The following is a 27,631-nucleotide window of genomic DNA, read 5'->3' on the forward strand; positions in this document are numbered from 1 at the left end:
ATCTACAAGAGATTCACTTCAGATGTAAGGCCATAACTAGGTTAAAAATGAAGGGTTAGAAAAAGATATTCCATGTAAATAGTAACCAAAAAAGAACTGGAGTAGTGATACTAATATAGGACAAAACAGATTTTAAATGCAAAACACTTTAAAAAATGTTTTTTTAAAACACATATGTATGTCTTTTATATATATATAAAGGTCTTCATATGTTAATGAAAGGGGCAATTTACAAAGAAGAAATAACTATACTAAATATACGAGTGCCCCAAGATACATAAGGCACACACTGTCAAAGCGGATGGGAGAAATAGATGTCTCTACAATAACAATTGGAGACTTCAAAAAGTTATTCTAGGATGTCATCAAAATGAAAAATTTTGTGCTTTAAAGGACAGAATAAAGAAAGTGAAAAGATGCCCCACAAGGATGGAAGAGAATATTTGCAAATCATATGTCTGATATATTCTTCTAACTAGAATATATTACAAAAAACTTTTATAATTCAATGATCGAGGACAAATAATGTACTTTTAAAAATTGAGCAAAAGATCTGAATAGGCACTTTTCCAAAGAGATTTACAAATAATCAATGAACACATGAAAAGATGTTTAAAATTATTAGGTGTCAAAGAAATGCAAATCAAAACCACGATTCTTTACCACTTCACACCAAAAAGAAAGGCTATAATCAATAAGACAGATAATAACAAGTGTTGATGAGGAGGTGAGAAATTGGAACACTCATACATTTCTGGTGGGAATGTAAAATACTGTAGCTGCTGTGGGAAACAGTTGGGCAGTTTATCAAAGGGATAAACATGGAGTTACAATATGACCCTAAATTCCATTACTGGGTATATATCCATGAGAAATAAAAGCATGTGTCCATGCAAAAATATATACATGAATATTTGTATCAGCATTATTCATAACCCTGGGAAAACCCAAATGTCCATCAACTAATGAATGGATAAATAAAATATGATCTATTCAAACAATGGAATATTAATTATCCATAAAAAGGAATGGAGTAATGATGTATGTCACAATATGGATGAACCTTGAAAGCATTTTGTCAAATAAAAGAAACCTGTCAAAACAAGATCACATATTATATGATTCTATTTATTTAAAATGTCTAGAATAGGCAAATCTCTAAAGACAGAAAATAGATTAGTGTTTGAATAGAGCTGAGGGGATTGAGAGAAAATGGTGGGTGATTGCTAAAGGGAAATGGGTTTTTTTTATGGAATGCAGAAAATATTCTGGAATTAGGTAGTGGTGATTGTTGCACAATTCACAATGCATAGTATGTGAATTTTCAATCTCCATACAGCTGCTTCAAAAATTTATTCTGGAGAACTGTAGGATTTACTGTGAAACTTAGTTGTTGTGAAATGATCTTATAGGTTAATCTCTTTTACAGGAACCCTCAAGTATGTAATAGACAATGTCTTCATTTTGTATTACATGTTTTCTTCAACAACTTGCTTTCTTTTTCAATAAGGCAAACATTCATTGGAATTTATTGGGAAAGTCTTATTCCAAGGGTCACTGGAAGTTTTTCGTAACTTAATGTCAAGTACAGTCTGTTCACCTAGCAATGTTGTGAGTCAAAAAATAATATTTGCTAAGAGTGGGGCAATGTAATTTTAGCTTAAGTCTATGATTAATAAGCAATGTTATATAGTGTCGATGAGTCTCATTTTATTGCTTATATAAGGAAGTTTAAGCATGTGTGAGTCCATAAAAAATAATGAACACATGTAAAGTATACTACTAATTAATGGGTTTCAAAATAATTTCTACTATTAAATTTAATTGTATTAGAATTGCTGAGTACTCTCTTCAAAGAAGAAATGATTTCTTCTTTCACTCTGTTTCACTCTTTCCATTGTAGAAATTGAAGCCTTATAAATGTACATAATAGAAATATTTCAACTCAGAACTTTGATAAAATTGTTCCTGGGAAACTCTTATTATCCTAATAGAGCAGACTTAAATAGAGATGAGAGAGTGAAATCTCTATTACTATACTATTGGGAATTTACTATTTCAATTAGTAACTTTATCTAGTATTAAATCCAAGATATAATTTTTCTTTTCCTGGATTTTTTTTGACTTGACACTTCACCCAAACAACTATCAATGAACTTACTAAATTTACATACTCAAAACCACAAGCATCACAGTAAAATTTACTTACAAAGTCAACATTTTGTCAAAAATATCAGGTTAGACCATGGTGTGGTTTGTTGGTGAAAGGGTGTTGTATAAGAATTCTACACATGTGCATGATTGTTTTGTAGGTCCACAACTTCTGTAATAAAAATATATTTTAAAAAAATAAGATGGGTTTGGGGAAAATACACCAAATAGAAGATAAGGACTATAGTTAGTAGCAATATCTTGATGATACTCTTGCATAGTTAGTAACAAATGTTTCACAGCAATGCAAGGTGTTGGTGTGGGGGGGTGATGTGTGGGAAACTTGTATGTGTGTTTATTTTGTAAGTTCACAGCTTTCACTATACACTTTTATTTATGTATGTTCATGTATGAATATTTCAATAAAAATACATATTACAAATATCAAGTTAGAAATAGGAACAAACATGAAATGCACTGAAACATTTGACTCCTAATAAGAGGTGACTATGTTTGCTAATATTTTCCTTAATCACCCAAGAAAAACAACCTCTGTGTTTTATGATAGTATATCAAAATAAACAAATAAGAAAAATGTTTCTGATGATATAACTCCCCTCATCTATCTTGAAATGCATAGAAAGTGGTTTCTTATAAGTTCTCTTTCACTATATGAATTAATTTTATATTATTAACTTGTTCTCATTCTATAAGAATTGTAAAATTCCAATACAAAGGTCAATTATATAAATTCAGCTTGAAGATAAAAGCATACCTCCAGAATAGAAAAAAGATGGCTTTAAGGTCTTATACTAGTGACTATCATAATTTTTTTTTAATATTCTTTGTTGCATAAGTATTAATCTCAAAAATAGAAACCATACACTAAGCCTAATCCTAGCAATGTTGTAGACACCTAGAATTTAGGATGAAACAAAGAAACAAAGAATACTAAGCAAAGCAAATGACTGTGAAGAAAATGTCAAATTTTCTATGGTTCTTGGATACCTTAATGTGTCTGTATCTTTCCATTTAGCAGATGAAGATAACTCAAATAAATACACAGGTACATATTTATCTGTATACCTTGGCTTACTATGTTTCTAAATTACATAACTGCACTTATATTATTTTTAAAAAATAATTTAAAATGTATTATCTTAAAGAAAAAATATACTTACTGCCCTCTAGAGGTATGAACCAGTAGTGTAATAAGTGTAGATGTTGCTGGGCATATACAGTTTAAAGCTAACATGGCGTATTTAAACTCTTCTTCACAAACAACATGATCTGTTTGAAATAAAATAGGTAAATTAGAACAATTTACCCTGGGAGAGTAGTATTTTTAAATAATATAAAAAAAACCATAGTGAATAAATTTTCAAAATTTCAATATAAACACATTTGCTTTATAGATGTTTTTACATATGCTATTTTATCCCCAAGAACAATGTTTTGTAAGGCAGAGAATTCTAAATTGTGCATTAAGTGATGGGGGCAGTGGATGGTTTCTAGTCCCAGTTCTGTCTGTACAAAATTGGAATCTTTCGACAAATTGCTTAATCTTTCTTGTTCTTAGTCTGTACAAGAGGTGGGTTGTGGGTAGGATTGAGGTGCAGTCTAGAAAATGTAGAGATACTTTACAAAAACTCCTTTAGTTCCCATATTTCTATGGCACACAATAGAACTTTTTTTAAAAAAGCATTAATTTATCAAATTCATAGCCACACTACAGAAAGTCTTAGAAAGTGATTTGTAAAAGATACGCTGGATAATATTTGCCCAACATATTAGTAAATGATTCTAAATTATGAAAATGAATATAATATTAATCAAAAATATTGTTAAAAATAAATTCAAATTATTCTTTAATCTCAAAACCAAACTGGTTATTGAAAAAAAAAAGCTCAAAAGTTGACATGGTCCAGACAGTTAAGGTAATAACGAACAATTTAAATTCAATGACACAGAAACAATAGAAAAGTAGTGCAAGGGAATAGTGCTAAGAAGATGGTAAATGGGAGGGTGTGCAGATTCCATTTAAAGAAGGATGATGCTACTCAGCTCAAGTGTCTTATTGTCATATAAGAATGATGACACAGAGGCCAGAAAATCAATTTTCCACAAAATTCAAGAGATTAAAACACTGTTTACTTTGGGGGGAAAAATTCCCTTGCTAAGTGAAATAGCTGATATCGAAAATAAAAACAAAGTTTAAATTTCTAAGAAAATAAATATTCTTACTCAGAAAATAGCTGTTTTAGCTATATTAAAGAATAAAAGGTTGAATTTGTAAGTGAGCCAATCTAAAAAATAACACATTCATCATACAACCCATGAAGAAACAAGAAAAGTTTACTCAGGATATGGCTCAGCAAATTTTCCAGAAAAGCAAATATTAACCTTAGTCCTGTCGGTATAATATGATTTAGCATATGAAAGAGCCCATTATTTTTTCTTCTGTTTTCATTTCCTAACTTATTTATTTTTCTCTTTTACATTTTATGAGAGAAATTATAGCCTACCATTACATCTCAGAATATACCCTCAAAAATATCAAGGATCTGCTAATAATATCTTTCTTTTTGCTTGTCAAAATATTATAATGACATTAAAAGACAAAAATACATAACCATTATATTTAATATTTTGCAGGAAAGGCAGACAGATTCTAAATCCAATTTCCATGTGGAGAATTTACCAGATAATGACAAAAGAACAGTGTCTCTAAACTACTTTTTCAATCTTTCTCAATATAATTTTCTGAGTGTGTATGTCCAATCTGTGAATATAAAGAAACTGCTAAATGCATTGTGTTATTACTTTAAGTCACACAGTTATACTTCAGGAGACCATAAATTTGAAACTAAAAATTACAACACATAGTCTGAGAAAAGATGTATGTTTTGATGTTGAGACAGAATATTTTAAAATCTGAACTGTCCAAGAAAATTTGGAATCTATGATTAGCATATGTACAATAGCACATACAATTATTATCCACATCCTTACTATAATATATAAACCATAGTTCTACCACTAGGGAAGCATGAGAAAATGTAGCACATATATGGTAGTTTGAAAATATCTTATTTTCCTTCACTAGTTTAAAAAAAAATGGGCTCCCTTCCTTCCCTTTTCCTCAGTGAATATGTGCCTCTGGGATTACAGAGAGATGACTGAGATAGGATTGTGTTGCACTTAATAACTTCTCAAAAACTATACAAATCAAACAACACTGGAGAGAAAGGAAAGATAAATACAGTTGAAGGGTCATTTTTATGTTTGCAGATTAGTTTTTCTATAGTTAAGTAAAGGTTTTGCAGTGTCTATCAGCACATCAAGCTAAAAATATATACACTACCATTAATGGAGGCAATTTTACATAAACACAACGTATGGTTTGCACTGGTTTTTTTTTTAAGATTTATTTTTTATTTCTCTCCCCTTTCCCGGCCCTCCTCCCCCAGTTGTTTGCTCTCTGTGTCCATTTGCTATTTGTTCTTCTGTGTCGGCCCATACTCTTGTTAGCGGCACCTGGAATCTGTGTCTCTTTTTGTTGTGTCATCTTGCTGCATCAGCTCTCTGTGTGTGTGGCGCCACTCATGGGCAGACTGCACTTTTTTTGTGCTGGGCAGCTTTCCTTACGGGGCACACTCCTTGTGCATGGGGGGCACACCCCAGCGTGGCACAGCACTCCTCGTGCGCTTCAGCACTGTGCGTGGACCAGCTCGTCACATGGGTCAGGAGGCCCTGGGTTTGAACCTTGGACCTTCCATGTAGTAGGCAGATGCTCTATCTGTTGAGCCAAATCCCGTTCCCTGCACTGTTTTAATAAAACTAAATTATCTAGGAACACAACTACTAAATTTAATTTATTCTGTTTAATACTGTGAGTCATTCATATAAATTTAGGATGTTTGAATACAATATTTTAGCAGTATCAGTTAGCATTTAGAACCGGCACACACTCATTGATACAAATATCTTTTTTCCATTGTGTACTTATGCCTGAATGTTCATATATTAAAATACAGGCTTATTCATTTTTACTGTTTTCCTTTATGTTTCTCCTTCATATTATGATTATGATATTAAGTTATTCTAAATTTATGTATATAGATGTTTATACTATCTCTAAAGTTTATTCCACAGTAATAAAGGGAGTATTACAAAATATTTTTTACAAAAAGTAGCATTGGACCACATAGATTGAAATTCACTGTCATACATAAATGAGTTAATATAAATTATCATTGGATTTTTTGTTAGATTAAAGGTAAAATTGGTACTCTTTTTATAAAAATAATCTAATCACTATGGATGGTTTACCAGGGAAGGTAATTCTACCAGACTATAATCTTCATTTGCATATACTACAGGTTGCAGGAACACAATCTGTAAAATAGGATTATATCTCTAGACCTCTCTGTACTTTGGTCCAAATTCATCTCTCTTTTTAGGATTATTTTTTCTTGGTTCTAATCACTATCTATTATCCACTAACCTGGGTTTAAAAAACTGAGACTATTAACTGATGCTACTTTGCCCCTCACTCCCCAATGCCATTTGACAGCCAAGGCTCATTGATTCTACCACTAAACCACTAAATCCTCTTGTGATTTTTTTTTTTCCCTGTTCCCACTCTCACTACTTACTACAAATTTTCAATCTCTTATCCACAGTTAGGCAAGATTTCAGATTTCAGAATTAAAAAGTAATTTTTGTTCAGATTTTTGAAAGGCAATAGGCTACATTTACCTTATACTATGTAGCATAACCAGGACAGTCTGGGGAAGCAACTTCTGATTGAAGACACTTATTCCTGCAGCAAAATGTGTGAATATTTATACATAGTGAAAAATTAAAGATTATAAACACCTGTGACAGCTCAGGAGCGGGATTGCCACCACATAAGTTTGGGACAGGTGAAATTTTATCCACAAAAAAGATACGGAAATATTTTCTTTCATCATAGTTTTCTTGATTTTGGAATTACAGCCAAGGGATTATGGATACTTCTTTTAGACTGAGAAATTCTTACCTGTGTTAATGAAACAACTTTTTAACTGGTCTTCCTAACTTCCAACTATTCACATTCCACCTACCACCTCCAAAAGTGTGCTGTCTAATAGAGCACCATTAGCTATAGTTATTTAAATGATTTAAATGTGACTAAATTTAATAACATTTAAATAAAAATTCAGTACCTCCATTACACTAGCCACATTTCAGGTACTCAATAACACTTGTGTCTACTGGCTACAGTGTTGGACATTGCAGCTATGGAACATTTCCATCAATGCAGAAAGTTCTATTGGAAAGGAATCCTTGATCTGCCAACCAGTTAATGACTTCTTATGAAATCTTAACCACATAGATTATAATTCCAAATCCTTAAAATGCATTGCATAGACTGTTCAAATTTATTGATGTAATACCAAACATTATATGCCCTTTGTCGGTCATATTGTTATTAAAATCGTTCTCTATAGTGATAGGGGAAGGGCAGAGTATATGGACAGAAATACAATACAATGGTAGATGAGTAGGTGGAAGTGTATGAGTTTTTTTAAATGAAATAGGTTGAAAATGATGATTAGAGGGGAGGTCAGAGATGAGAGGAGAAAATATACAGTTATTATGAAGAGTGGGAGAAGAAAGATGAGGGAAATGAGAATGATTGTTTTGCAGCTTAGCAATCATGAATTTAGAGTGGGACTAGTCAGCAGAAATCTTTCATGGGTTTGCTTGTTATGCATCCTGCAGCCACACGCAGATGCATGGAAATAAATAGCAAGAAGACAGAGAGTTAGATTTAATGAGGCTTGACTTTAATTTTTTTAATGAGGATTGATTTTTGACAAATGCAATGAATGGAGGGTGAACTGAAGATAAGGATTATAGTGGAGTACTATGGAATTCAAATAGGCTAAGAAGAAGGTAAGATAAGACTTTACATGTAATGGCAATGAAAATTTCATACATTAAATTTCAGGTCCCACTGTGGTCAAAAGATAGTTAGGATTCTGTATTAGAGGAAGTGACCTGATAAGAAAGGAATTGGTGATCCCAGAGTGAGACTTAAACAATGAAGATTACTGGTAAGGACAAGTTCTAGGGAATGACCCTCATGGGAATGGGTAGTTGAGGTAGAATGGAGGGCAAGAATATTGAAAGAGGAGAGTTTAAAGAAACATATAACAATGATACTGAAAGACTCATTTTCATGGCTACTGATATCACAACATGTTATGACCAAGAAGTGTTAGAGAGAGTGATAGTGAACTAGGAAATTTTCAGTCTTTTCAGATAATTAGAATTCCTTTTTGAGACATTTCATGTCACAAACTATTAATTTTTATCACATAACTTTCTATTTAAACATAACACAAAGTTATATAAAATTTGAGTATTAAAGAAATGCATAATGTAGAAAATTATTTTTTGCAAACTACTATTTTCCCCTATTCTCCATTTTCCCCTCTGTCCACAGAAGCCACAAGTCTTCTGAGACTGTAACTCTAAAAAGGCAGTTGGAAAGAGCAAGAATACTAATGCTTAACAATATCTTGCTGATTTCAGTCAATATTTATGATGAAATATTGTAAGGTAAGAACTGATCACTTTGCAAGCAGAAAGAAGGGAATAGAGCTCTTTTAATTAGGGCATTCTTTGCTTGTAGCCAGAAATCTACATCAAGAGTTCAAGAATTTCAACTCTTGCAGAACCAAAAAAGTGAACTGTGCCCTAAATAGCAGGAGATGACATCCACTTTAAGAGCATTTATCAAAGACCTACCATTAAGACTTCTCAGTCACACCAAAAAATCCAGACCTATGGCCAAGGCCACATTAAAGGTCTGCTTTTCCACTCCAAATCTGTTGTTTCAGATGATGTCAAGGTAGCTACCATTGGAATCTAGAGGGAGGTAGGCAGAGCCACAAAGGCAGTAAATAGGTAGGTTTAAGGAATTTCTTAGCAAAAACATCAGGTGCAATTACTGAAATATGGAAGAGACTAGAAGGAAAAAGATGAGAATTCTGCCAAGAATTTGAGATAAACCACAAACCTAGCCTTGAGGAGCCGAGGTTATTTTAATTCTAAAATAGTTCGTGGGCAGTTCTTCAGGAAGCTAGCTATAGAAGTGCCATATGATCCAGCAATCCCATTATTAGGTATATAACCAGAAGAATTGAAAACAGGGACACAAACAGATATATGCACACACACATTTATAGCAGCATTATTCACTATTGCCAAAAGTTGGAAGAATGGATAAGTAAAATATGGTATATACATACAATGGAATATTACTCAGTTGTAAGAAGGAATAAAGTCTAGACATAAGCAATAACATGGATGAATCTTAAAGACCATATGTTGAGTAAAATAAGCCAATTACTAAAGGACAAATATTGCATGAATACTGTGGCTGAAACTATGTCCTGCAGTACCTATTTGTGTCTTCTTTTTTGTAATAACGACTTTAATTTCCCATCACTATACTTCAAAGTTTTGGCTGCTGCATACCTGCCCACGTAGAAGTTACATTTCCCAGCTTCTTTTCAGTTAGGAATGGCCTCATGACTAAGTTTTTGTCCCGTGGATATGTACAAAAGTGTGCAATTTCTGGGTTATTTTTTGAAGACAAAGTCTTTTTCCCCTAAATACTTTTCTTCTTGTGGGCAAGACCAAATATGTGGCAAAAGTTCAACTTTGGTTACGTAGAAGAAGATAACTCCTAATACAATAAAGCCTGTCCATCTTTTCCTTATGACTTCTAATTTCCTTCCCATCTCGGAAAGTATTTCCTATTCCAAAATTATATTCATTTTGTCTTGTATTTTCTTCTTATCCTTTAAAACTTTGTTTGTTTTGTTTCAAATTTTTCTTTCCCTGTTGTTTTGTTGAAAAAGCATGGGTTTAAGAGGTCATGTTTTGTCACCAATGAGTTTGCCAGGCCATGGACAAGTTCTTTAAGTGCTCTGAGTCTAAATTATTTTAACTTTAAAACATGAATTATAATAGTATTTACTAGTCATAGGATTTCCTGGAGAGAAAATTAGATAATGCATATAAAATCCCTATTAGAATTCTAAATAAATATTGTATATTATCACAACATACATTATTAAAAATAAAATGATAGATTTCAACTAACTATCTTGAAACAATGCTAATAATATATTTTTAAAATTCAATAGTCAAAACAATATAACAGTGATATCACACAATATTTGTCCTTTTGTTATCTGGCTCATTATATTTAAATAATGTCTTCAAGGTTCATCCATGTTGTCCCATGGTGTTAATAATAAAGGGGCACATAGAAATCCTGCATTTTATGCATAATTGTTCTGTAAACCCACAACTTCTCTAATAAAAAATAAATATAACAATTGTATTGTAAAATCGTAACACAATTCTGTTTGTATAAAAATGTTGATTTCTGCATTGATGCTCATGTGTTCCCATGTATGTATTTCTGAAAAAGCACAGAAAGTAAGTCTGTAAGGACTGGCATCAAACAGCTAATACTATGTCAAGGAATGAGAAAGCCTTTTGGGGTGATATAACTTAAAATAGGATTATGTGAGAATTGTGGTTCTTTTAGTTATTCTTGTTTGTACCATTTTCAATTTTTAAGCTTTTAAAATAAACAACATATTTAAAGATATAAATTTATAGATATGAATCAGAACTATTTTTCAGTCTCTTTTGCTTTTTGGAAAATAAAATTGATAATTGCTTTTTAACAAGGCAGAATGGATTTTTTTTTTTAAGCCTGCATCTCGGTATTTTCTGGGCCTGTGTATGATTTAAAGCACTAGAAGCTTCTTCCGTTCAGTTGCTAGGTAACAGCTCTTTTGGAAAGCAATGAACAGTAGAAAGTGCACTAAACAAATTTAGGCCCAGGCTTTGATTTACAGAAATCAAATATTCTTGGAAAAGAGCTCTTAAATAGAAACAGAAACCAGGATCAATTTAAAACATTGAATGTTATTTGTTTTTATTTTACAGGGAATAACTATTACATAGACTGATTGAACTGATTAGCTTAAAAGAACTTTCACATATCCTTTACTTATTAGACACTGTTTATAACCATGAACGGATTGAGTGATATGAAAATTGGTTCTTTTTTTAAAAAAATGAGAATAGATAATCTCTAGCAATCAAGTCAGTTTTATTCTGAATCTGTTGCTTTCGTGAATAAAATAACCAATCTGTAAGGGAGAGTGTATGTGTATATATACACATACATCAGGGAATTCTGCCAATTCTAGAATTGTGAGGAATTCAGCTACCAAATGGCCGATAATAGATTTAAGAAAACATTTAAAAGTAATTTAGTTTCATATGATATAAGAATCCTTATTAAATATACAGAATCCAACCCAATCTGAGACAGGCAATATTTTGAAAGACAGATTTCTTTTGCTTTAATAATCCTAAGTGTAAAGAGCATTTCTGTGTTTTTATAATTGTTTGAATCTTTATTGCTTTCTTTTAGTGTTGTAGTATTTGCTGACTTTATCATCCTAATTAAATGCTCAAAAGAAGAATCAAGTTTTCTGCATCCTAGAGCAAGGTCCTCACACATTTTTGATTTAAGCATTATCTTGATTTCCCCTAGGTTAAGAAAGGTATCCTTTTGCATCCTCTTATAGTGCTTGTATTTATTTCCTTTGTAACATTTAGCACAGCATTCATTTGCTACCAATAAATGTCCTAAAGCTACCAATAAATGTCCTAGAGATCTTTCAAAATCTTTTCATACCAGTGACAAAACATTTTAATCCAGCTACAAACTTGTGTGTGCATGTGGTGTTTGAAGAAAACTTGAAAAATATTTCCCAAACTACCCATTTATAAGCTGAGTGTTTGGGATTCTTGTTGGTTGCATTTTCTCAGTTAGCTGCTCAGTTTAGTGGTTGCTATGGTCATTTGTCCATCTGTTAGCACGTTGAACATTTGAAATGGCTTTAAGAGAGGGAACAACTACTAACATATATCATGAATTTTAATGTGCTTGGTTAATCACATCTTAGAGTTGTATATCTTTTGAACAGTTCTTTGTAGGCAGTTTGAATTAGAATAAGCAAAGGAATTAGGCAAATAACTCATTCAATCATATTCCTCATCTTTAAACTGTTTACTACAATATAATATACATTACAGGGTTTTTGAACGGATTGGTGTACCTTCTAAGGCTATACCAATTTATAAATGTTTGTTTTTATTATTGCATTACCATTAAGAGGTTTCAATAAATATATAATATCTCTATTAGTCAGGCAAAGGGGTGCTGATGCAATATACCAACAATCTGCTGGCTTTTACAAAGGGTATTTATTTGGGGTAGAAGCTTACAGTTACCAGGCCATAAAGCATAAATTACTTCCCTCACCAAAGTATATTGTCATGTTTTGGGGCAAGATGGCTGCTGACATCTGCCAAGAGTTCAGTCTTCCCTGGGCTTGCTTCTCTCTGGGCTCAGGGTTCCTCCCTTCTCAGGGCTTGCTTCTCCTTCCTCACAGCCAAGCTCCTCTGTGTGCTTATTTACCAGGACTCCAGCTCAAGATTCCAGCATTAAACTTCAACAGCAAAAACTCCAACTCTGTCCTTTGCCATGTCTTTTATCTGTGAGTCCCTACCCACCAAGGGGCAGGGACTCAATACCCTACTGACATGGCCTAAATAGTCCTGATTATAATTTAATCATGCCCAGGTACAGACCAGTTTACAAACATAATTCAACATCTATTTTTGGAATCCATAATTATATCAAACCGCTACACTATCCTAAGTGGTTTAGGTTAGAGCCTAAAAAAACTGAATATATTTCTTTAACTGATATCTTTTATTTTTAATAAATCTAATTAATTAAATAATTAATGGGAGAGTTGGTACAAATGTTTCTGTCTTGCTAGGATGTATACATAAAAAGCCCTGTGATATATATTGTATTGTGTTAAACAAGAACACTAGAATGTAATTTTCAAAAGGTAATGAGAGTTCATTTGATATTGGGAGTTCGTTTAATCTTAGGCATTCTAGTGTGTGTAGTGCTATTGCATTATAATTGTTATTTTCTTTTTCCTGATGATTAATAATGTTAAACATCTTTTCATACAGTCATTTGTTTATCCTTTTTTTTTTTTAATATATGTCTGTTCAATATTTCTGTTCTACCCATTGTTACTGGTTTGTTTTACTTAATATTGAGTGGTTAGGAGCTATTTGTAAATATTTTGATACCTTATTTACATATAGGTATTGTGAATATTTTCACCTAGTGTGAGTCTTGCCTACTTTTTAAAATAGTGTCTTGTGAAGAACAGAATTTTTAATTTTAATGAAACGCAATTTATCAATTTCTTTTTATTTTATGGCTTGTGATTTTTTTGTGTCCTATGTAGGAAATATTTGCTACCCAAGTTCATCAAGATTTTTTCCCATTCTTCTTTAGAAGTTTGTAGTTTTACCTTCTACATTTAGGTCTATGATCTAGTTCAAGTTAATTTTTAGTATAAGGTGTGAGGTAAGGTTCAAGTGCATTTCTTTTTTCCAAATAAGATATTTAATTGGTACAGCTATCAGTTGAAAGGACAATTATTGAAAATCAATTGACCATATATAGGTGGGTCTATTTCTGAACTCTTCTGTTTCACAGATTTAGATCTTTACCATTATACTCATACTATGTTTCCTTGATTACTGCAGCTTTGGAGTAAGTCTTTAAACCAGGTTCTGCAAGTTCTCCAATATGAATCTTCTTTTTCACAATTGATTAGTGTACTAGAGTTTGTTTACAATTTCCTATCAATTTTAAAATTGAATTGTCAGATTTTCAAAGTACCTTATTCTCAACAATAAAGAATTCAGGCTAAGAATCTCAAGTAGGGAGAAAGTATGATGTTAGTTTCCCTTTATTTACAGAGTGGTATTTTTTTAAGAATGCATGTTTATGTTTATCAAATGCTTTTATTTTATTTATTGAGATTATTATATAGTTCTTTTCCCTCTTAATTGTATCAATATGGTGAAATGTACTAAATTTTTAATGCTAAGCCATCCTAGCATCCCTGGAATTAATCTATTTGGTCATAATGTATTCTTTTTTATATTGTTGAATTTGATTGCTAATATTTTGCTGAGAATTAGAGTGCCTTGTTCATAAGGAGTATTATTCTATAATTTTCTTTCTCATAATATCTTTTTCTGGCTTTGGTCTCATCAAATAATGCTGCCTTCATAAAATCAGTAGGAAGTTGTTCCCTACTCCTTTATTTTCTGGAATCAAGTTTGTGCAGGCTTGGTTTGATTTCCTCCTTAATTACTATGGGTTAAAATTCCCTGTTTATTGATATGTAGTAATTTTGATTAGATATTAACTAATGTTAAAATTATTTTATATAATGTCTGATTTTTGCTTTCTTTCTTTAAAAATACGCTCATACCTTGATGGCCTGTTATTAAGCTTTGCAAGTATAACATGGTAGGCAGAATTCTGAGATTCTTGCCCAGTGGTGTATACACCATGTATAATCCTCTCCCCTTGGACTGTGGGCAGAGCAAGTGAATATGATGGGGTTACACTCCTGTGACTGGATTACTATCTATAGCAAAGACAAACCAAATTGATTTGGGGTTAGTGAAAAGGGAGATTATGCTGCAAGGAATTGAAATCTATCAACAACCAATGAGCTTGGAAGAAGATTCCAAGCCGAAACAGACAGCTAGCCCATCTTGTTCACTACTATTTCTAGTGCCTAAAACCATGTTTCATTCATAGTGGTACTCAATAAAAATGCACTGAATGAGTGACCTGAGAGTAAAAGGGGACAACCTTGGTTGTCTTTATAAAATATTTATACCAAGGATACACTTTGCAGACTGCAAATCATAGGACTATGATATGAAAGAATATGCCTGGCACTTTCCAAAGACATAATTATTTTACTCTGGTATTCAAAACCAGGTAATTGGGTCTTTGAAAATTATACAAGTCTAAGAAAATTAATTGAGGCAAACATAAAGGTGCTTTGAATTAATAAATTATAAGTGTCTTTAAGACAATAGCTTGAAATACCTAATAATCAGTGGCAATTTGACCTGGCTATTTCATAGATTCACATATTAAAATCTTAAATGCTGCAAAAAAGAAGAACAAATAAGTTATTGTTATTTTGTCAGGAAAAGAGAAATCCAACAAAATATTTCTTTTTGAAAATTAATCTATACCAATGTTAATTTCTTAGTTTTGATTAACTGGACCATGGTTATATAATTTGTTAGCATTAGGGGAATCTGGGTGAAGGGTACATGGAAACTTTCTGCACTACCTTTACTACTCTTCTGCAAATGTAAAATTATTTTAATAAAAATAAAGAAAATAAAGAAAAAAGCAAAGCCTATGAAAATTTAAAAGTACAGCTATAAGAGATATTTTGGGGACATTTGACAACATCTGAGTATCAACCAGATCAATGGAATTATTACTAAATATCTTAAGAATGAAAATGGTATTGTAGGTTTATTTCAGAACTCCCTCATTCTTAGAAGATGCCTGCTGACATACAAATGTGTGTATGAGTTTGTGTGTGTGATTGTGTGTGTTTATATGATTATATATGTATATACAGAGAGAGAGAGATTAAGCAAATGTGGCAAAATGTTAGCAGTTGCTGAATGTAAATGAAGGGATACAGATTTGGAGTATATAATTGCTTTAAACTCTGCATGTTTGATTTTTTTGTGAGATAAAAATTATTGGGAAAAGGCAAAAAGAAAATTAAAGGCTTTCCAAATTGTGCTGGCTTTGACATGATGCTATGTTAAGTGGTTTCTGATGAACTCCACAATGACAAGATAAAATTCAAAGGCAAAAGGATTCCATCTAAAAATGGAGATATTTGACAGATTTAGTGTTTCTTCTATTGAAAATATGGGAATTCAAAGCACTGTATTCTTAACTAGGTTGTAAGAATGAAGTATAAAATTAAGTTTATGTGGGCGTGATATGGGAAGGAGAGAAATTTTTCAGCATGAAAACCTCACACTTCACCATTTGGTGAAAGTCAAGCCTTGTATATGCATAAGTTATTTAGAGACAACCAAGATAATTTCCAATATTTACATCACTTGGAAATATTATAAAACTCCCTTTTCTGGTAGGAAAATGTGAGGCATCAGGACGTCTGGTGTTTCAGTTGAAAAATAGGTGGAGGTTAAGCTGAGACAAGCTGACAATTTTTTGCTCAAATCATTCCTCTAAGGCTGACATTTTCTCTCAGTAGTCTCACCAAAGAAACTACATGCACGCACACACACATATTTAATAAAACATTGATTTTATAATGGAAATAATGACTATCTTCTATGGGAAAGATAAGTGTTTATACAACGCTGTCAATGATATTGGTAAAAATGCATTTACTTTTGTCTGTATTTTTAACTTCTTTTTGCAAATGAAAACATTTGTAAATTCCCAGAAGAACTAACTCCTACTGTTTTAGTATAATGATTCATTCTGTAGGCATGTTTTAGTTGTGAAGTAGAAGGTATTTCATTCAGTCACTACTTTACTATTTTGATATGGTTCTTCCTTTTTTATTCATGAACTATAATTCTCACTCTATCATTTATGATGCAGCATAATCAAAGCATGGAAAATAAAATTCATATATAACTTATAATTTTACTTTCAAAATGATTTTTCCAGTCCTTATTCCTAATTAGGGATGAAAGTTTACTAATTTGATTTTTATGCCTTCTCCCATCCATTAAAATGAAGTTGGCAATTTGAGAGGACCCAATACATTAAAAAAAAAAATTGATGATGAATTAAAGGAAATTATAACTTGCAGATGACATAACATTTATTGGGGAGAGGAGGTAGACTGTTAACCTATTTTTTTAACAATTCATTTATAGCTATAACATGGATTAACTTCTTCATGATTTTCTGAGTAACTTCATTTGACTAGGAGATACACAGAAAACTTCAGATGCAGCTAATTAATTCTCCAACTCAGTTTATCCTTGAAAGTCATGTCATGAAAGCAGAAGTATTATGGTATAATTTTTTGCCTTTTTTTTAAATCACAGTTTTGCAACTAGGAGGACAGAATTTATTACTTTAGAAGAGGAATGAATGGCTCAACCACATAATCTTTTTTCCAGGTGACTTCAGATTAGATATACAACCTTGGAGGACATCAGCTAGAATTTTAGATCCACAAGAGTTTGACAGGGAATATAAGATGTTATAAAACCACATTTTTATATTAGTTATAGGCATGGACCAGTACCATTACCTCTGTTAGATGTTTCAGTACCAATTCAGTACCAAATTCTTATTTAAAAAATTTATGTATTGGTAAAAATTGTTTCTCAATGGAAAAGAGACTTAATATAATCAAAGCTATATTACCATTTGAATTTTGAAACTATAGAAGTTGACCAAAGACCAAGTCTATGTCAAGGCCATCATGTATGCCTGCCAAATACAGCCCCTTAATTGTTTTGACCATTAAGCTGGATGGCTCAGTTGCTTATAAAGAATATGGAGACATGATCACCACTAAGTGCAACTTCTGATAGCATACAGTCCTATGGATTAAACCCTGAGCCTCTTTAGGCTGAGTAAATGCTGTGTGTCTATCTGTGCCTTCAAGAGAAAGCTTTGTCGGTCAAACCTTTGAATATAATACAGTGTAATGTGTAAGGAGGACCATTTGTAGACTAGCATGTTCTCTGGCAATTAGTGGGAAGGGATAGATAGCATCAGTTACTGCTACTGAGTCTCATTTATTTCCAATTTTAGGTGAAATGGGATAAGTTCAGAGAGATTTAAAAGTTTTTTCCTTGAGTGAAGCTTTCTTTGCATAGGAGTCTTGTTTTTGATGTAAGGGGAAAAACAATTAGCATAAATCTTAGATGGTATTGCAAGCTATACACAGTAAGTCAGAGTGCTGTAATCTTATTTAATGAAGAATAAATTCCTGTCGGTGACAAAAAAAAGAAGAAGAGAAAGAAAGAATCCCTTGAAAAATAATGATATTGTAAAAGAATGGAGGTGTCCATATGCTGTAAAGGGGAGACTAATAAGTTTGGGTTGACAATGGTGTATGAAGATGTGATATTAATAGTTACCTACTATCATAAACAGCAATCACAACTGCATATGTGGTGGAGAATGGAAAAAGCAATAGTAGGCTTATAGATACAATTTGTGAACAGCCCAGAAAAAAAATGAAAGGGAGTATTTGTAATAGTCCAGGTTTGAGATGATTGTGGCATGGACTAGAGTGTGGCAGTAACTGGTGCTGAGATATTCAGGGCAAGTTATCTATAGGACCTAATGCATTAGTTGAAAGGATTAAAAAATAACTCAGGTTTTTTTGTTGTTGTTGTTTTATTTTTTTTAACCTAAACTCTAGGTTGATGGCACAGGGAAGACTTGGGGAGAAACAAGTTCTGGATCAGGAAAACTAAGCAACTGTTTTTATTTTATCTATTTTTATTTTTTAAAGATTTATTTATTTATTTCTCCCCCCTCCCTCCGTTGTCTGCTCTCTGTGCCCATTCACTGTGTGTTCTTCTGTGTCTGCTGTATTCTCATTAGGCAGCTCTGGGAACTGATCCTGGGACCTTCCAGAATGGAAGAGAGGCAATCATTCTCTTGAGCTACTTCAGCTCCCTGGTCTGCTATGTCTCTTTTTATCTCCCCTCTGTGTCTCTTTTCATTGTGTCATCTTGCTGTGCCAACTCTTCATATGGGCTAGCACTCCTGTGCAGGGCAGCACTCCACACAGGCCAGCACTACTTGCACACTGCACATGGGCCCACTCACCACTTGGGCCTGTTTGCCTTCACCAGGAGGCCCTGGGTATTGAATCCTGGACCTCCTATATGGAAGATGGTAGCCCAATTGTTTGAGCCACATCCACTTCCCAGCAACGGTTTTCAGACATATTAATTTTGAAATGGCTATTAGGAACCTAGTGGGAGATATTGACTATGTGGTTAGAAATAAAAAACTGAAACTCATGGTAGATACTGAGGAAGAAATCTAATTTTGGAAATCATATAAAAGGGTAAGACCCCCCAAGGAAAGGGTAAGTAGGAAGAAAATAATTTTCTTTGTAGAAAATCTTGTATGTGGATAATTGCAATTTTATTTCTTACTGTCCACTGTTTTTTCCTTATATTTATTCATCTAGCTTTACTGAACTCCTTAAAATTTCTAGGAACATGTTAACTAAAGTGTTTTTAATATACATCTTTGTCTTGTATGTAAATTTAAGGATAAACTTGCAATATGTGACCATAAAATAAGATTTTTCTCTAGGTTATTATGTAAATAACTTGCCTTAATAAGAAATTCTCTTTTAATTCTAGCTTTCCAACAGATTTGTTGCTGCTGTTGGTTGTTGTTGACTTGCTTTTTGTTTTTTTGTGAGTGTGTCTGAATGGATGTTGATTTCTCTTTCACATGCTTCTTCTGCATCCACTGAGATGAGAATATGATCGTTCTTTTTTCATATGATAATTTATTACTCTGGAATAATTTCAACTTGGTAATGTCATAGGATTTTTAAATATATCATTTGGTTTATTTTATTAATATATTGTACATAATTTTTCAAATGTACTCATCATTTTAATTGACTTCTACATGTCATTTATCATGCCTTTAATGAGTTTTATTTAGTGTTATGTTAACAGTATAAAATGAGTTGAAGAGACATCTTTCTTCTAGCCTTTGGAAAAATGTGTGTAAGCTTGGAATTACATATTTTTTGAATGTCCATAATAAGTTGTTTGTAAAATATATTTGCTATGAAGATTAGAAATACACACTCAATATAGTAATAATACTGACAGTAATTTTGATAGCAACATTTATAGAATAATTGATATGTGTCTGGTTTACTTCTATTTTTTTTTTTTTTAATCACAACAATCCTATGGGGGCAGTTTCTCTTATTATCCCCGTTTTACAAATTGAAGAACTCAAGTTACAGAGTTTCTTACAGAAAGTAAGAAGATTGAAGCCATGTAGTTTATATACAATTAAATAAAATTTAACACAGGGATGTCTTATTCTAGTGTCTGAAGTTTTAGTCACTTTACTTTGACAAATTTATTATTTAAAAAGTCAACTTTTTGAGAGTAAAATTTGTTTTTCTATGAACAAAATTTGATTTTCTGTTCCTCTTCGCAAATTTGTGGTGGTAAAAATAATCAAATTACCTTTTAAGTATATTTTTATGTCACTTGAATCTATCAGTATATTTGGTTTATATTCAGAAAACTTGTAGTAACTTTGATCCGAGCAATTTATTCTTCTCATTTATGTGTAGCCTTACTTATTTTTACCTTTCTCTCTTAGTAATATGAATAAGGACATATTTTTTTCTATGCGTAAAATCACATCCATGTGTACTTTAAACCTATAGATCTGAATAAGCATAGAAGAGTATTTTAAATGTTATTTATAATGTTGATAATTCATAGTACTACTTTACTTTAATGAATGTCCATTCAAGAGAAAGTGACCCAAAAAATATATGAATGGTAACTCTGAATAAAGAAATAATTGCTAAATTCCTACAATGTTTTTGCTTTCTAATGGTTCATGTTTCAGATTTTGAAGTTTCTCTTTTTCATGTTTCTTTTAAAAACATGGATGTATGTTTAAAGAAAACACATACATTACAATTATGGAGGGATTTACAAAATTTGGGGGAAATTGAAGAGGCCGTGTAAACAAACAGAAATAAAAATGTGATTATTGAAATCATGCTTATTTAATATTCATAAAAATATAAGGAAGAATATAATGAATATTAGCAAGTGAGTATGAATTGAAGTGAAACAAATTACTTTATCACAAACTATATTAGTCATATATGGCTACATAACAATGGCAAAACCCAGTGATTTAAATAGTACCTCTTAATTTCTCACAGTTTTGTATGTCACCTGGTAGATAAGTTGGGAGCTGCAATGGGATGAGATCCCTGGGGTGGGTGAGCCCCACTTTCCAGGTGGTCTCTCGTCCTCTGGGAGGCTAAACCCAGACTATCCATATGCCGTCTCAGGGCAGTGTTCCAATAAAGAGAAAATAGAAACTCTGACCTTTCAAGGCTTAGCTTCCTAAATCATACAGTGTAACTTTTGCCACTTTCTATTAGTGAAAGTAAGTCAAAGCCAGCTCATATTCAAGGGTGGGGAAATAGATTCCATCTCTTCATGGAAAGAGCTGCAGTCATATGGCAACAAGCCATCCGCACAGGAAGCACAATTCATTAGGAACCATTATTTTAGCATCTACCACACAAATTCAGTGACAGCTTGGTGAACTGGCTTTTGAAAGGTAAAGTCTATGAACTTTTTAACCTCATGCTGAGATTTAAAATTTATTATATTAATTTGGCAGCTTCCCACGTCATTCCAAACTCTTTTTATGGCATTTTAAAGAAACAAGGGTGCTTTCATCTTTTCATAATAGAAAAAGAGCTTCCCTGAGATGATGTAATCTTAGTTATAAAAGAGGACAGATACTATTAAAAAGAATTTCAAGAAGTGCCATAAATGAGAAAAATTGAGAGAAACTATTGGGATAGAATTTAAAGAATCCATTCATTTCAATGTATATATCATAATAATGGCAAAATAACAGTTTGAAAAAGAATCAATGCAAATAATTTCTGTAATTTTTGGTATGTGAAAGCTGACTATTTCGGTAAGTTTGATCTATATGTGGGAGCATATAAATGACTTGCTAGTAAGGGAGAAAAATATGAAGCCTGCTCTATATTTTAGTCGAGACATTCACAAATAAAAACTGTCTCCTCAAAATACATATTGTTTTAAGATTCAGATTCAATACCCTTTTATTAAACACTCCATATGTTTAATCCTTGCTGCTAACCCTAATCAACAGATATCATATACAATATGACCACTTCATAGGCAAGGAAACTAGTGTTCAGAATACTAAGCTGCCTATGCAAATCTTAAGTAGCAACATAAATTGAAATTCATATTTTTAGGTTTTTGACAAGTGCTCATACCATTACTGTCTCCCTGAAAAAAACTGTCAGAGAAAATCATTATCTGGAAAACATATCAGTTCTGATAACTATTTTATACTCAATATCTACCCCACAGTATACATAAAGCTAAGTTACTACATAAACATTTGAGCATATCTGTATACCTGTTCAAATTAAATGAGCCTAGAGCCAATACTTTACCAATGCCAGAAATAAAATGCCTACTTTCAAGTCATGTGAAACATAGGTAAAATCTAAGGCGGTATTTTCCTAACCTGGCTGGGGTATATTAGAATAAGCAAAAAGTGTTAGAGGGAAGCGGCTGAGGCTCAGTAAGTTGAGTTCCCTTCTACCATATGGGAGGCCCTGGGTTTGCATCCCAGGGTCTCCTTGTGAAGGCAGGCTCGCCTGCACACTGCAGAGAGCCGCCTACTCACAAGCACTACAGAGTGCTGCCTGGCCCACAAAGTACTGCAGAGAGCTGAGTCAGCAAAGTGACACAACAAAAAAGAGAGACAAGTAAAAATATAGAAAAGCGTGCAGCAAATGGACACAGAGAGCAGACAGCAAGCAAGCCTCAAGTAGGGGAGGGAAAAATTTTTTAAAAAGCATTGGAAAAAATAATCAAGTCCTGGCACCAACTCAAACCATTTAAATCAGAATCGCTTGGATCAGTCTTTAAACTGTCTTCCCAGGAAACAGTATCATGCTGCCAGGGGTGAGAACCATTGATTTGTTTGCTAAACATTTTTGGAAAAAAAATTGATGATATCTTTGGGGAAAGCTAGTGGTTCTAATACAGAGCAAACCAAATTGCAATAATTTCATGGTTTTCATATCATTATTTTCAAACTTTTCAGTATTTTCAGCTTTTCATCTAAATATCATATACTAAGAAGTAAGCATTTTAAGATATGTGAATACATCTTTTGAAGGAAATAGGTTTTAGTGACAAAATAGCTAAGATAAATTAAATTGCAATGATGTTCAAAGCAATCCTACAAAACAAGGTAATTATATTTGAAAAAAAAAGTACATACATTATTGCCTGAATCAAAATAAGTTCATTTCTCAAAGAGAAGCATTTAAGAAAAAAAAAAAATCTAGCACCATTTTACAGTTAATTTCCTAATAGTTCAAAGCATAAGCCCCACATGTAACTTTTTCTCGAATTATTTTAAAAATCTATCCCCAAACTAAACATATTTAAATGTACCCAAATATATTTTAATATATTATTCTATTGCATGGTAAATTTATAAGTGTATAAAATAATCTAAGCCATGTATTATCTTTCTAAATGTTCAAACATAAATATAAATTAATAGAAATCCAGTGTTTAAAGCCTGTGTTGATATTATGTTTCAATCCTGTTAATCTATTTAGGCTTATGAAGATATCCAGTAATTTTAGCTGCTAAAATCAACAAATTATATAAAAATGTAAAAACTCACCCCAAAATATTATCTTACTACATAATAAAGAAATTCTCTTATAACAAATAGATAATAAAAAGGAAATTCTCTGTTCTCCATAACCATGAATGTTTTAAGTTGCCATTAACTTCAGCAAAGTGATTCTTAATATCACAAAGAAAATGTGAAGAAATTAAAAGGATCTCAGTGGAGACTAAACTTACCAGCAAATTTGATATGGAATTTATTTTCAGGCTTTAATATTTGGACATACAAAGGACAATTTGGAGCAAAATCTTTCACAGCCCATGCTCTCAGAATTGTTTGGTGATCCTGAAATAATAAACAAAAATCAAAATATCTTGAAATAAATTGGGAAATTCTTAACATATAAAGTAAAGGAAAAAATCAACAAGCAAGCAATTTGTTAATGGTCACATCCACAGCTTAAAATTAAATATACAAACTACTTTACCGTGAAGACTTATTTTTAGATGCATGTTATTTATACAAGAGGATAACTTTAATATCTTAAACAATCAGTGCTAAATACCAGCACTTAAAATTAGCAAAAATTAAGAGAGGAGTGGCTAGACAAGTTTAAACATAATTTTCCCAGAAAATTCCTGCAGGTCAGAAACCTTCAGGAAACCAGCACAAGCAATAATTTGTTATGGCAGTTTCCATGAGAGAAAAACATGTTGTTATAATTTAAAATGTACATATATTGGAAAAAAGAAAACCATGATAGTGAGCAACCATGTACAGAACACATTGCTTTACTTTTGTTTATAAGGGCAAAGGTAAAACAGTAAAAGGATTTTTGACTCTGTGTTTGAGAGGATGAGGAGCTCTGATAAAATAAATAAAATAAAAAAGTTTAAAAAGTAAAACAAGATTCTGTGGTTGAGAAAGAGAACTAAAGCCATTCTTAGCATGAAATCCTACACATAATAGCCACCCCCAAATACTTATTTAACTAAATTGAGTAAGTCAAGGAAAAATTTTAGAGCAATAGGCCATATAGTCAGCTAATACATTTTGAGAAAGGAAATATGCTTTAGGGTTGCACTATTCACATAGTAGCTGGTAGTCTCATGGGGCTATCTAAATTTAGATGAAATAAAATTAAATGAAATTGAAAATTCAGTTCCTCAGTTGTAGTAGCCACATTTCTAGTTCTCAATAGCAACAGGAGGCCTATAGCTACTGTATTGGACAGTGGAAATACAAAACATTTCTATGATCACAGAAAGTTCTATTTGACAATGCTGTTATTGGGGGGAGGGGGAGGGGAGATGGTTAAAAATACAGGTAAATACACCGGATTGTTTTTCCAAGTGCAGAATGACTGTAGATAAATGTAGACCAGAATCGCTTAAGTGGACAAGATGCCTCTTCCAGGTAAACATTCAAAACATGATTATAAGATTATAAGAGTCCTAAAACTACTAAGACCCATCAAATAAATACAAGTTAATTCATGTAACAGGCTTTAAATATGTGTTTGCAGGATTAGAAATACATTTAATTGCTGGTAGTGGTGATTTTTTATTTTACCAGAAGGACAACAGTTTGAATAAAAAAAAAGAAAATTGCTATCTAAATAAAGAGTATGTATATGTATATATATTTAGTGTTATGGTAAATATAATGAGTATTCTAGGGTTGTTACTCTACTTTACCCATTAATACCTTATTTGGACTATGGCAAGTTCGAGGTCCTTATTTGTAAGATGAAATAGCACAGGTAAAGTATTTAATTTGGCAGTTAATTTATACTGAAGGAGCGTAAGTTATCTTTCTTATTATGTATATTGTATCAGTAATGATAGTATTATCATTAAGGATAAAAGGTAAAGAATATGAATGAACTTTTAGCAAGAAGATTTTAAATGGAGATTTGACTGCTGCCACCAGGAACAAGTAAATGTAACATTAATAAGAGAAGGGGAACTAGAGGAAGCTAGGAGTTCTACTTCAGGTCCAGAGGAATAATTTCCCAACAAATTGTCCCTCCTTCAGATAACAACTATAAACTCTAAGGTAAAATCTGAAAAACAATTAGATGAGGGCTCTGGAGAAAGAACAAAAGAGGAAAATTTGACCTGGCATATAGTAAATTTCGCCTTTTGTTGCTCTGACCTGAGGGTAGTTGCAGTAACCACAGCAGCAAATGGTGACTCAGCCTTCCCCAGCAACTCTGTCATAAGAAGCAAAGACAGGAGCCTGGGCCAGCCAGGACTCCTGGAAAATGAGTGATGAACCCAAGAAAAGGAGAAACCAGAGAGAAAAATCACAAATCCAGTATGTAAATTTACATATCTTTGACATGACCCTGACCCACAAGTAAAAAGGGCAGAATAAAAGCAATCTGAATGATAGCTGCAAAATGTGTTTACTAAAAATCTCTTCATTTAAGCAGTCCTGGAAATTCTAATACCTTCCCCAGATGTAGTTGAGGTGGCTTTGTGTTCATCTAATACTCTTTGTTCTTAGTTCCTAGAAGGACAATAACCAGACCTTCCCTGTTCTGCTTAAGGTAATATCTCAAAGTCAAAATAGCATAATGGTGTCAAGAAAACTTTACAGCCCAGTAAATCTGTAACTTTTCTCAGAAACAAAATGCTTGACATCCTTGAGTGGACAGCTGCTCACACAACTATATCCTCCTATAAAATTTAATCAATACATCTCTGAAACCAGGACAACAAACAGGAGTTTGGCATGCTTGTGATAACAAAGGATTGAGAAATCAGCCTGCATCCTCAGAGATGCTTTGAAAATTCCAGCATCATCACACAGCAAGAATGGATCACACCATCATCACCTGATCTTCGACTCCTGTCTCTTTTTCTTTGCCTATAAAAAAGCTAGCTCCCATTCTCACTTTGAACTGAATTAGGGAAGATTTCCCCAGTTCTCTGCTTGTGCACTTGAAATAAATCACCTTCTCACTGAGAAACATGTTTCTCATTTGTGGCACTGGATCATATGGGCCCTTCTATTGAAAATAAGTTTTCAGGCAGTATCGTGAACCGAGATTTGAACAACTGCTAATTGCAAGGGTGACTGATTTGTAGTTTGAGCTAAGCAAAGTTAACTGCCTGCTAAAAGAAGAATACAAACACTATCTGGAGGAATATAAAAGCTTCCAATGGTTACACAATATAACAGTTATAGTATAACAGCTACAATGAAAAATTATATAATACATGAAATGCCAGGAAAGTGTTAACTCTTTTCAAGAGTTTTAGGGATTGAATCTTGTTGAAAGAAGTCTTCTTCTGGAAGAAAATAAGGCTCACCCGATTGTGGAGAAGAAAAGAATTTATTCTCAATCTTAAAAGAAGGGGCGCACAACCAGAAAATGTGGCTGGTGCCCTGAACAAAGAAAAATGACACAATTTATACCCCTAAGCCTAGCACGCCAGCCCTTCTTTTGCTTCTCCATAGATTGGATACTTGAGAAGTTACAGCTTATCTGAGAAGATCTAACTGTTCCACGTAAAAGTCTGTGATTAACAGTTTTCTCCATCACATTTCAACCATTTTAGTTTTTACCTGCTCCCTTTTGCCAAATAAGGAATGGAATTTAGAGCTGAATTGGTATTGATTTAGCTCTTTCTTACTGCCTATAAGACTGGCTTAAGCTGGTTTCCTTTGTTCTTGCTTAACCCGGGAGTGGGAGACTGAGGCAGTAGGCTGCCAGTTTACATTAATCAGTATTTTCTTCTTTTATGTGAAATCTAAACTAATCTTCATTTCTTACAAATCATGTCCCCCCAAAAAACATATTCATGCTCCAAGCCTTGGTCCTGTGGATACTCAAATATAAATAGGATCTTTGAAGATGTTATTCGTTATAGGCCCAAACCAAATGAGGTTGGGCCTTAATCTAATATGGCTGAATCATTATAAGCAAAAGTAAGTGGATATGGATGAGGGAAAAAACAAAACAAACAAACAAAAATAATAGTGAGAGAAAGA

The 27,631-nt window shown here is 32.7% G+C and overlaps 1 protein-coding gene across 14 annotated transcripts in view; it reads right to left on the reverse strand.

The window, feature by feature from the left end:
- The window catches only part of KCNT2 (potassium sodium-activated channel subfamily T member 2), a 452,321-nt gene that overhangs the window by 177,206 nt on the left and 247,484 nt on the right, over positions 1-27,631 (reverse strand). For all 14 annotated transcript variants that reach the window (XM_058274897.2, XM_058274894.2, XM_058274895.1 and 11 more), the window contains 2 exons: positions 23,866-23,974; positions 3,333-3,441 (listed from right to left, as the gene is read on the reverse strand). In XM_058274897.2, the coding sequence (XP_058130880.1) occupies positions 3,333-3,441; positions 23,866-23,974 (218 nt within the window). The remainder of the gene's footprint in view (positions 1-3,332; positions 3,442-23,865; positions 23,975-27,631) is intronic.

Source organism: Dasypus novemcinctus, chromosome 13 (assembly GCF_030445035.2).
Source record: "Dasypus novemcinctus isolate mDasNov1 chromosome 13, mDasNov1.1.hap2, whole genome shotgun sequence".
NCBI classification, from domain to species: domain Eukaryota; kingdom Metazoa; phylum Chordata; class Mammalia; order Cingulata; family Dasypodidae; genus Dasypus; species Dasypus novemcinctus.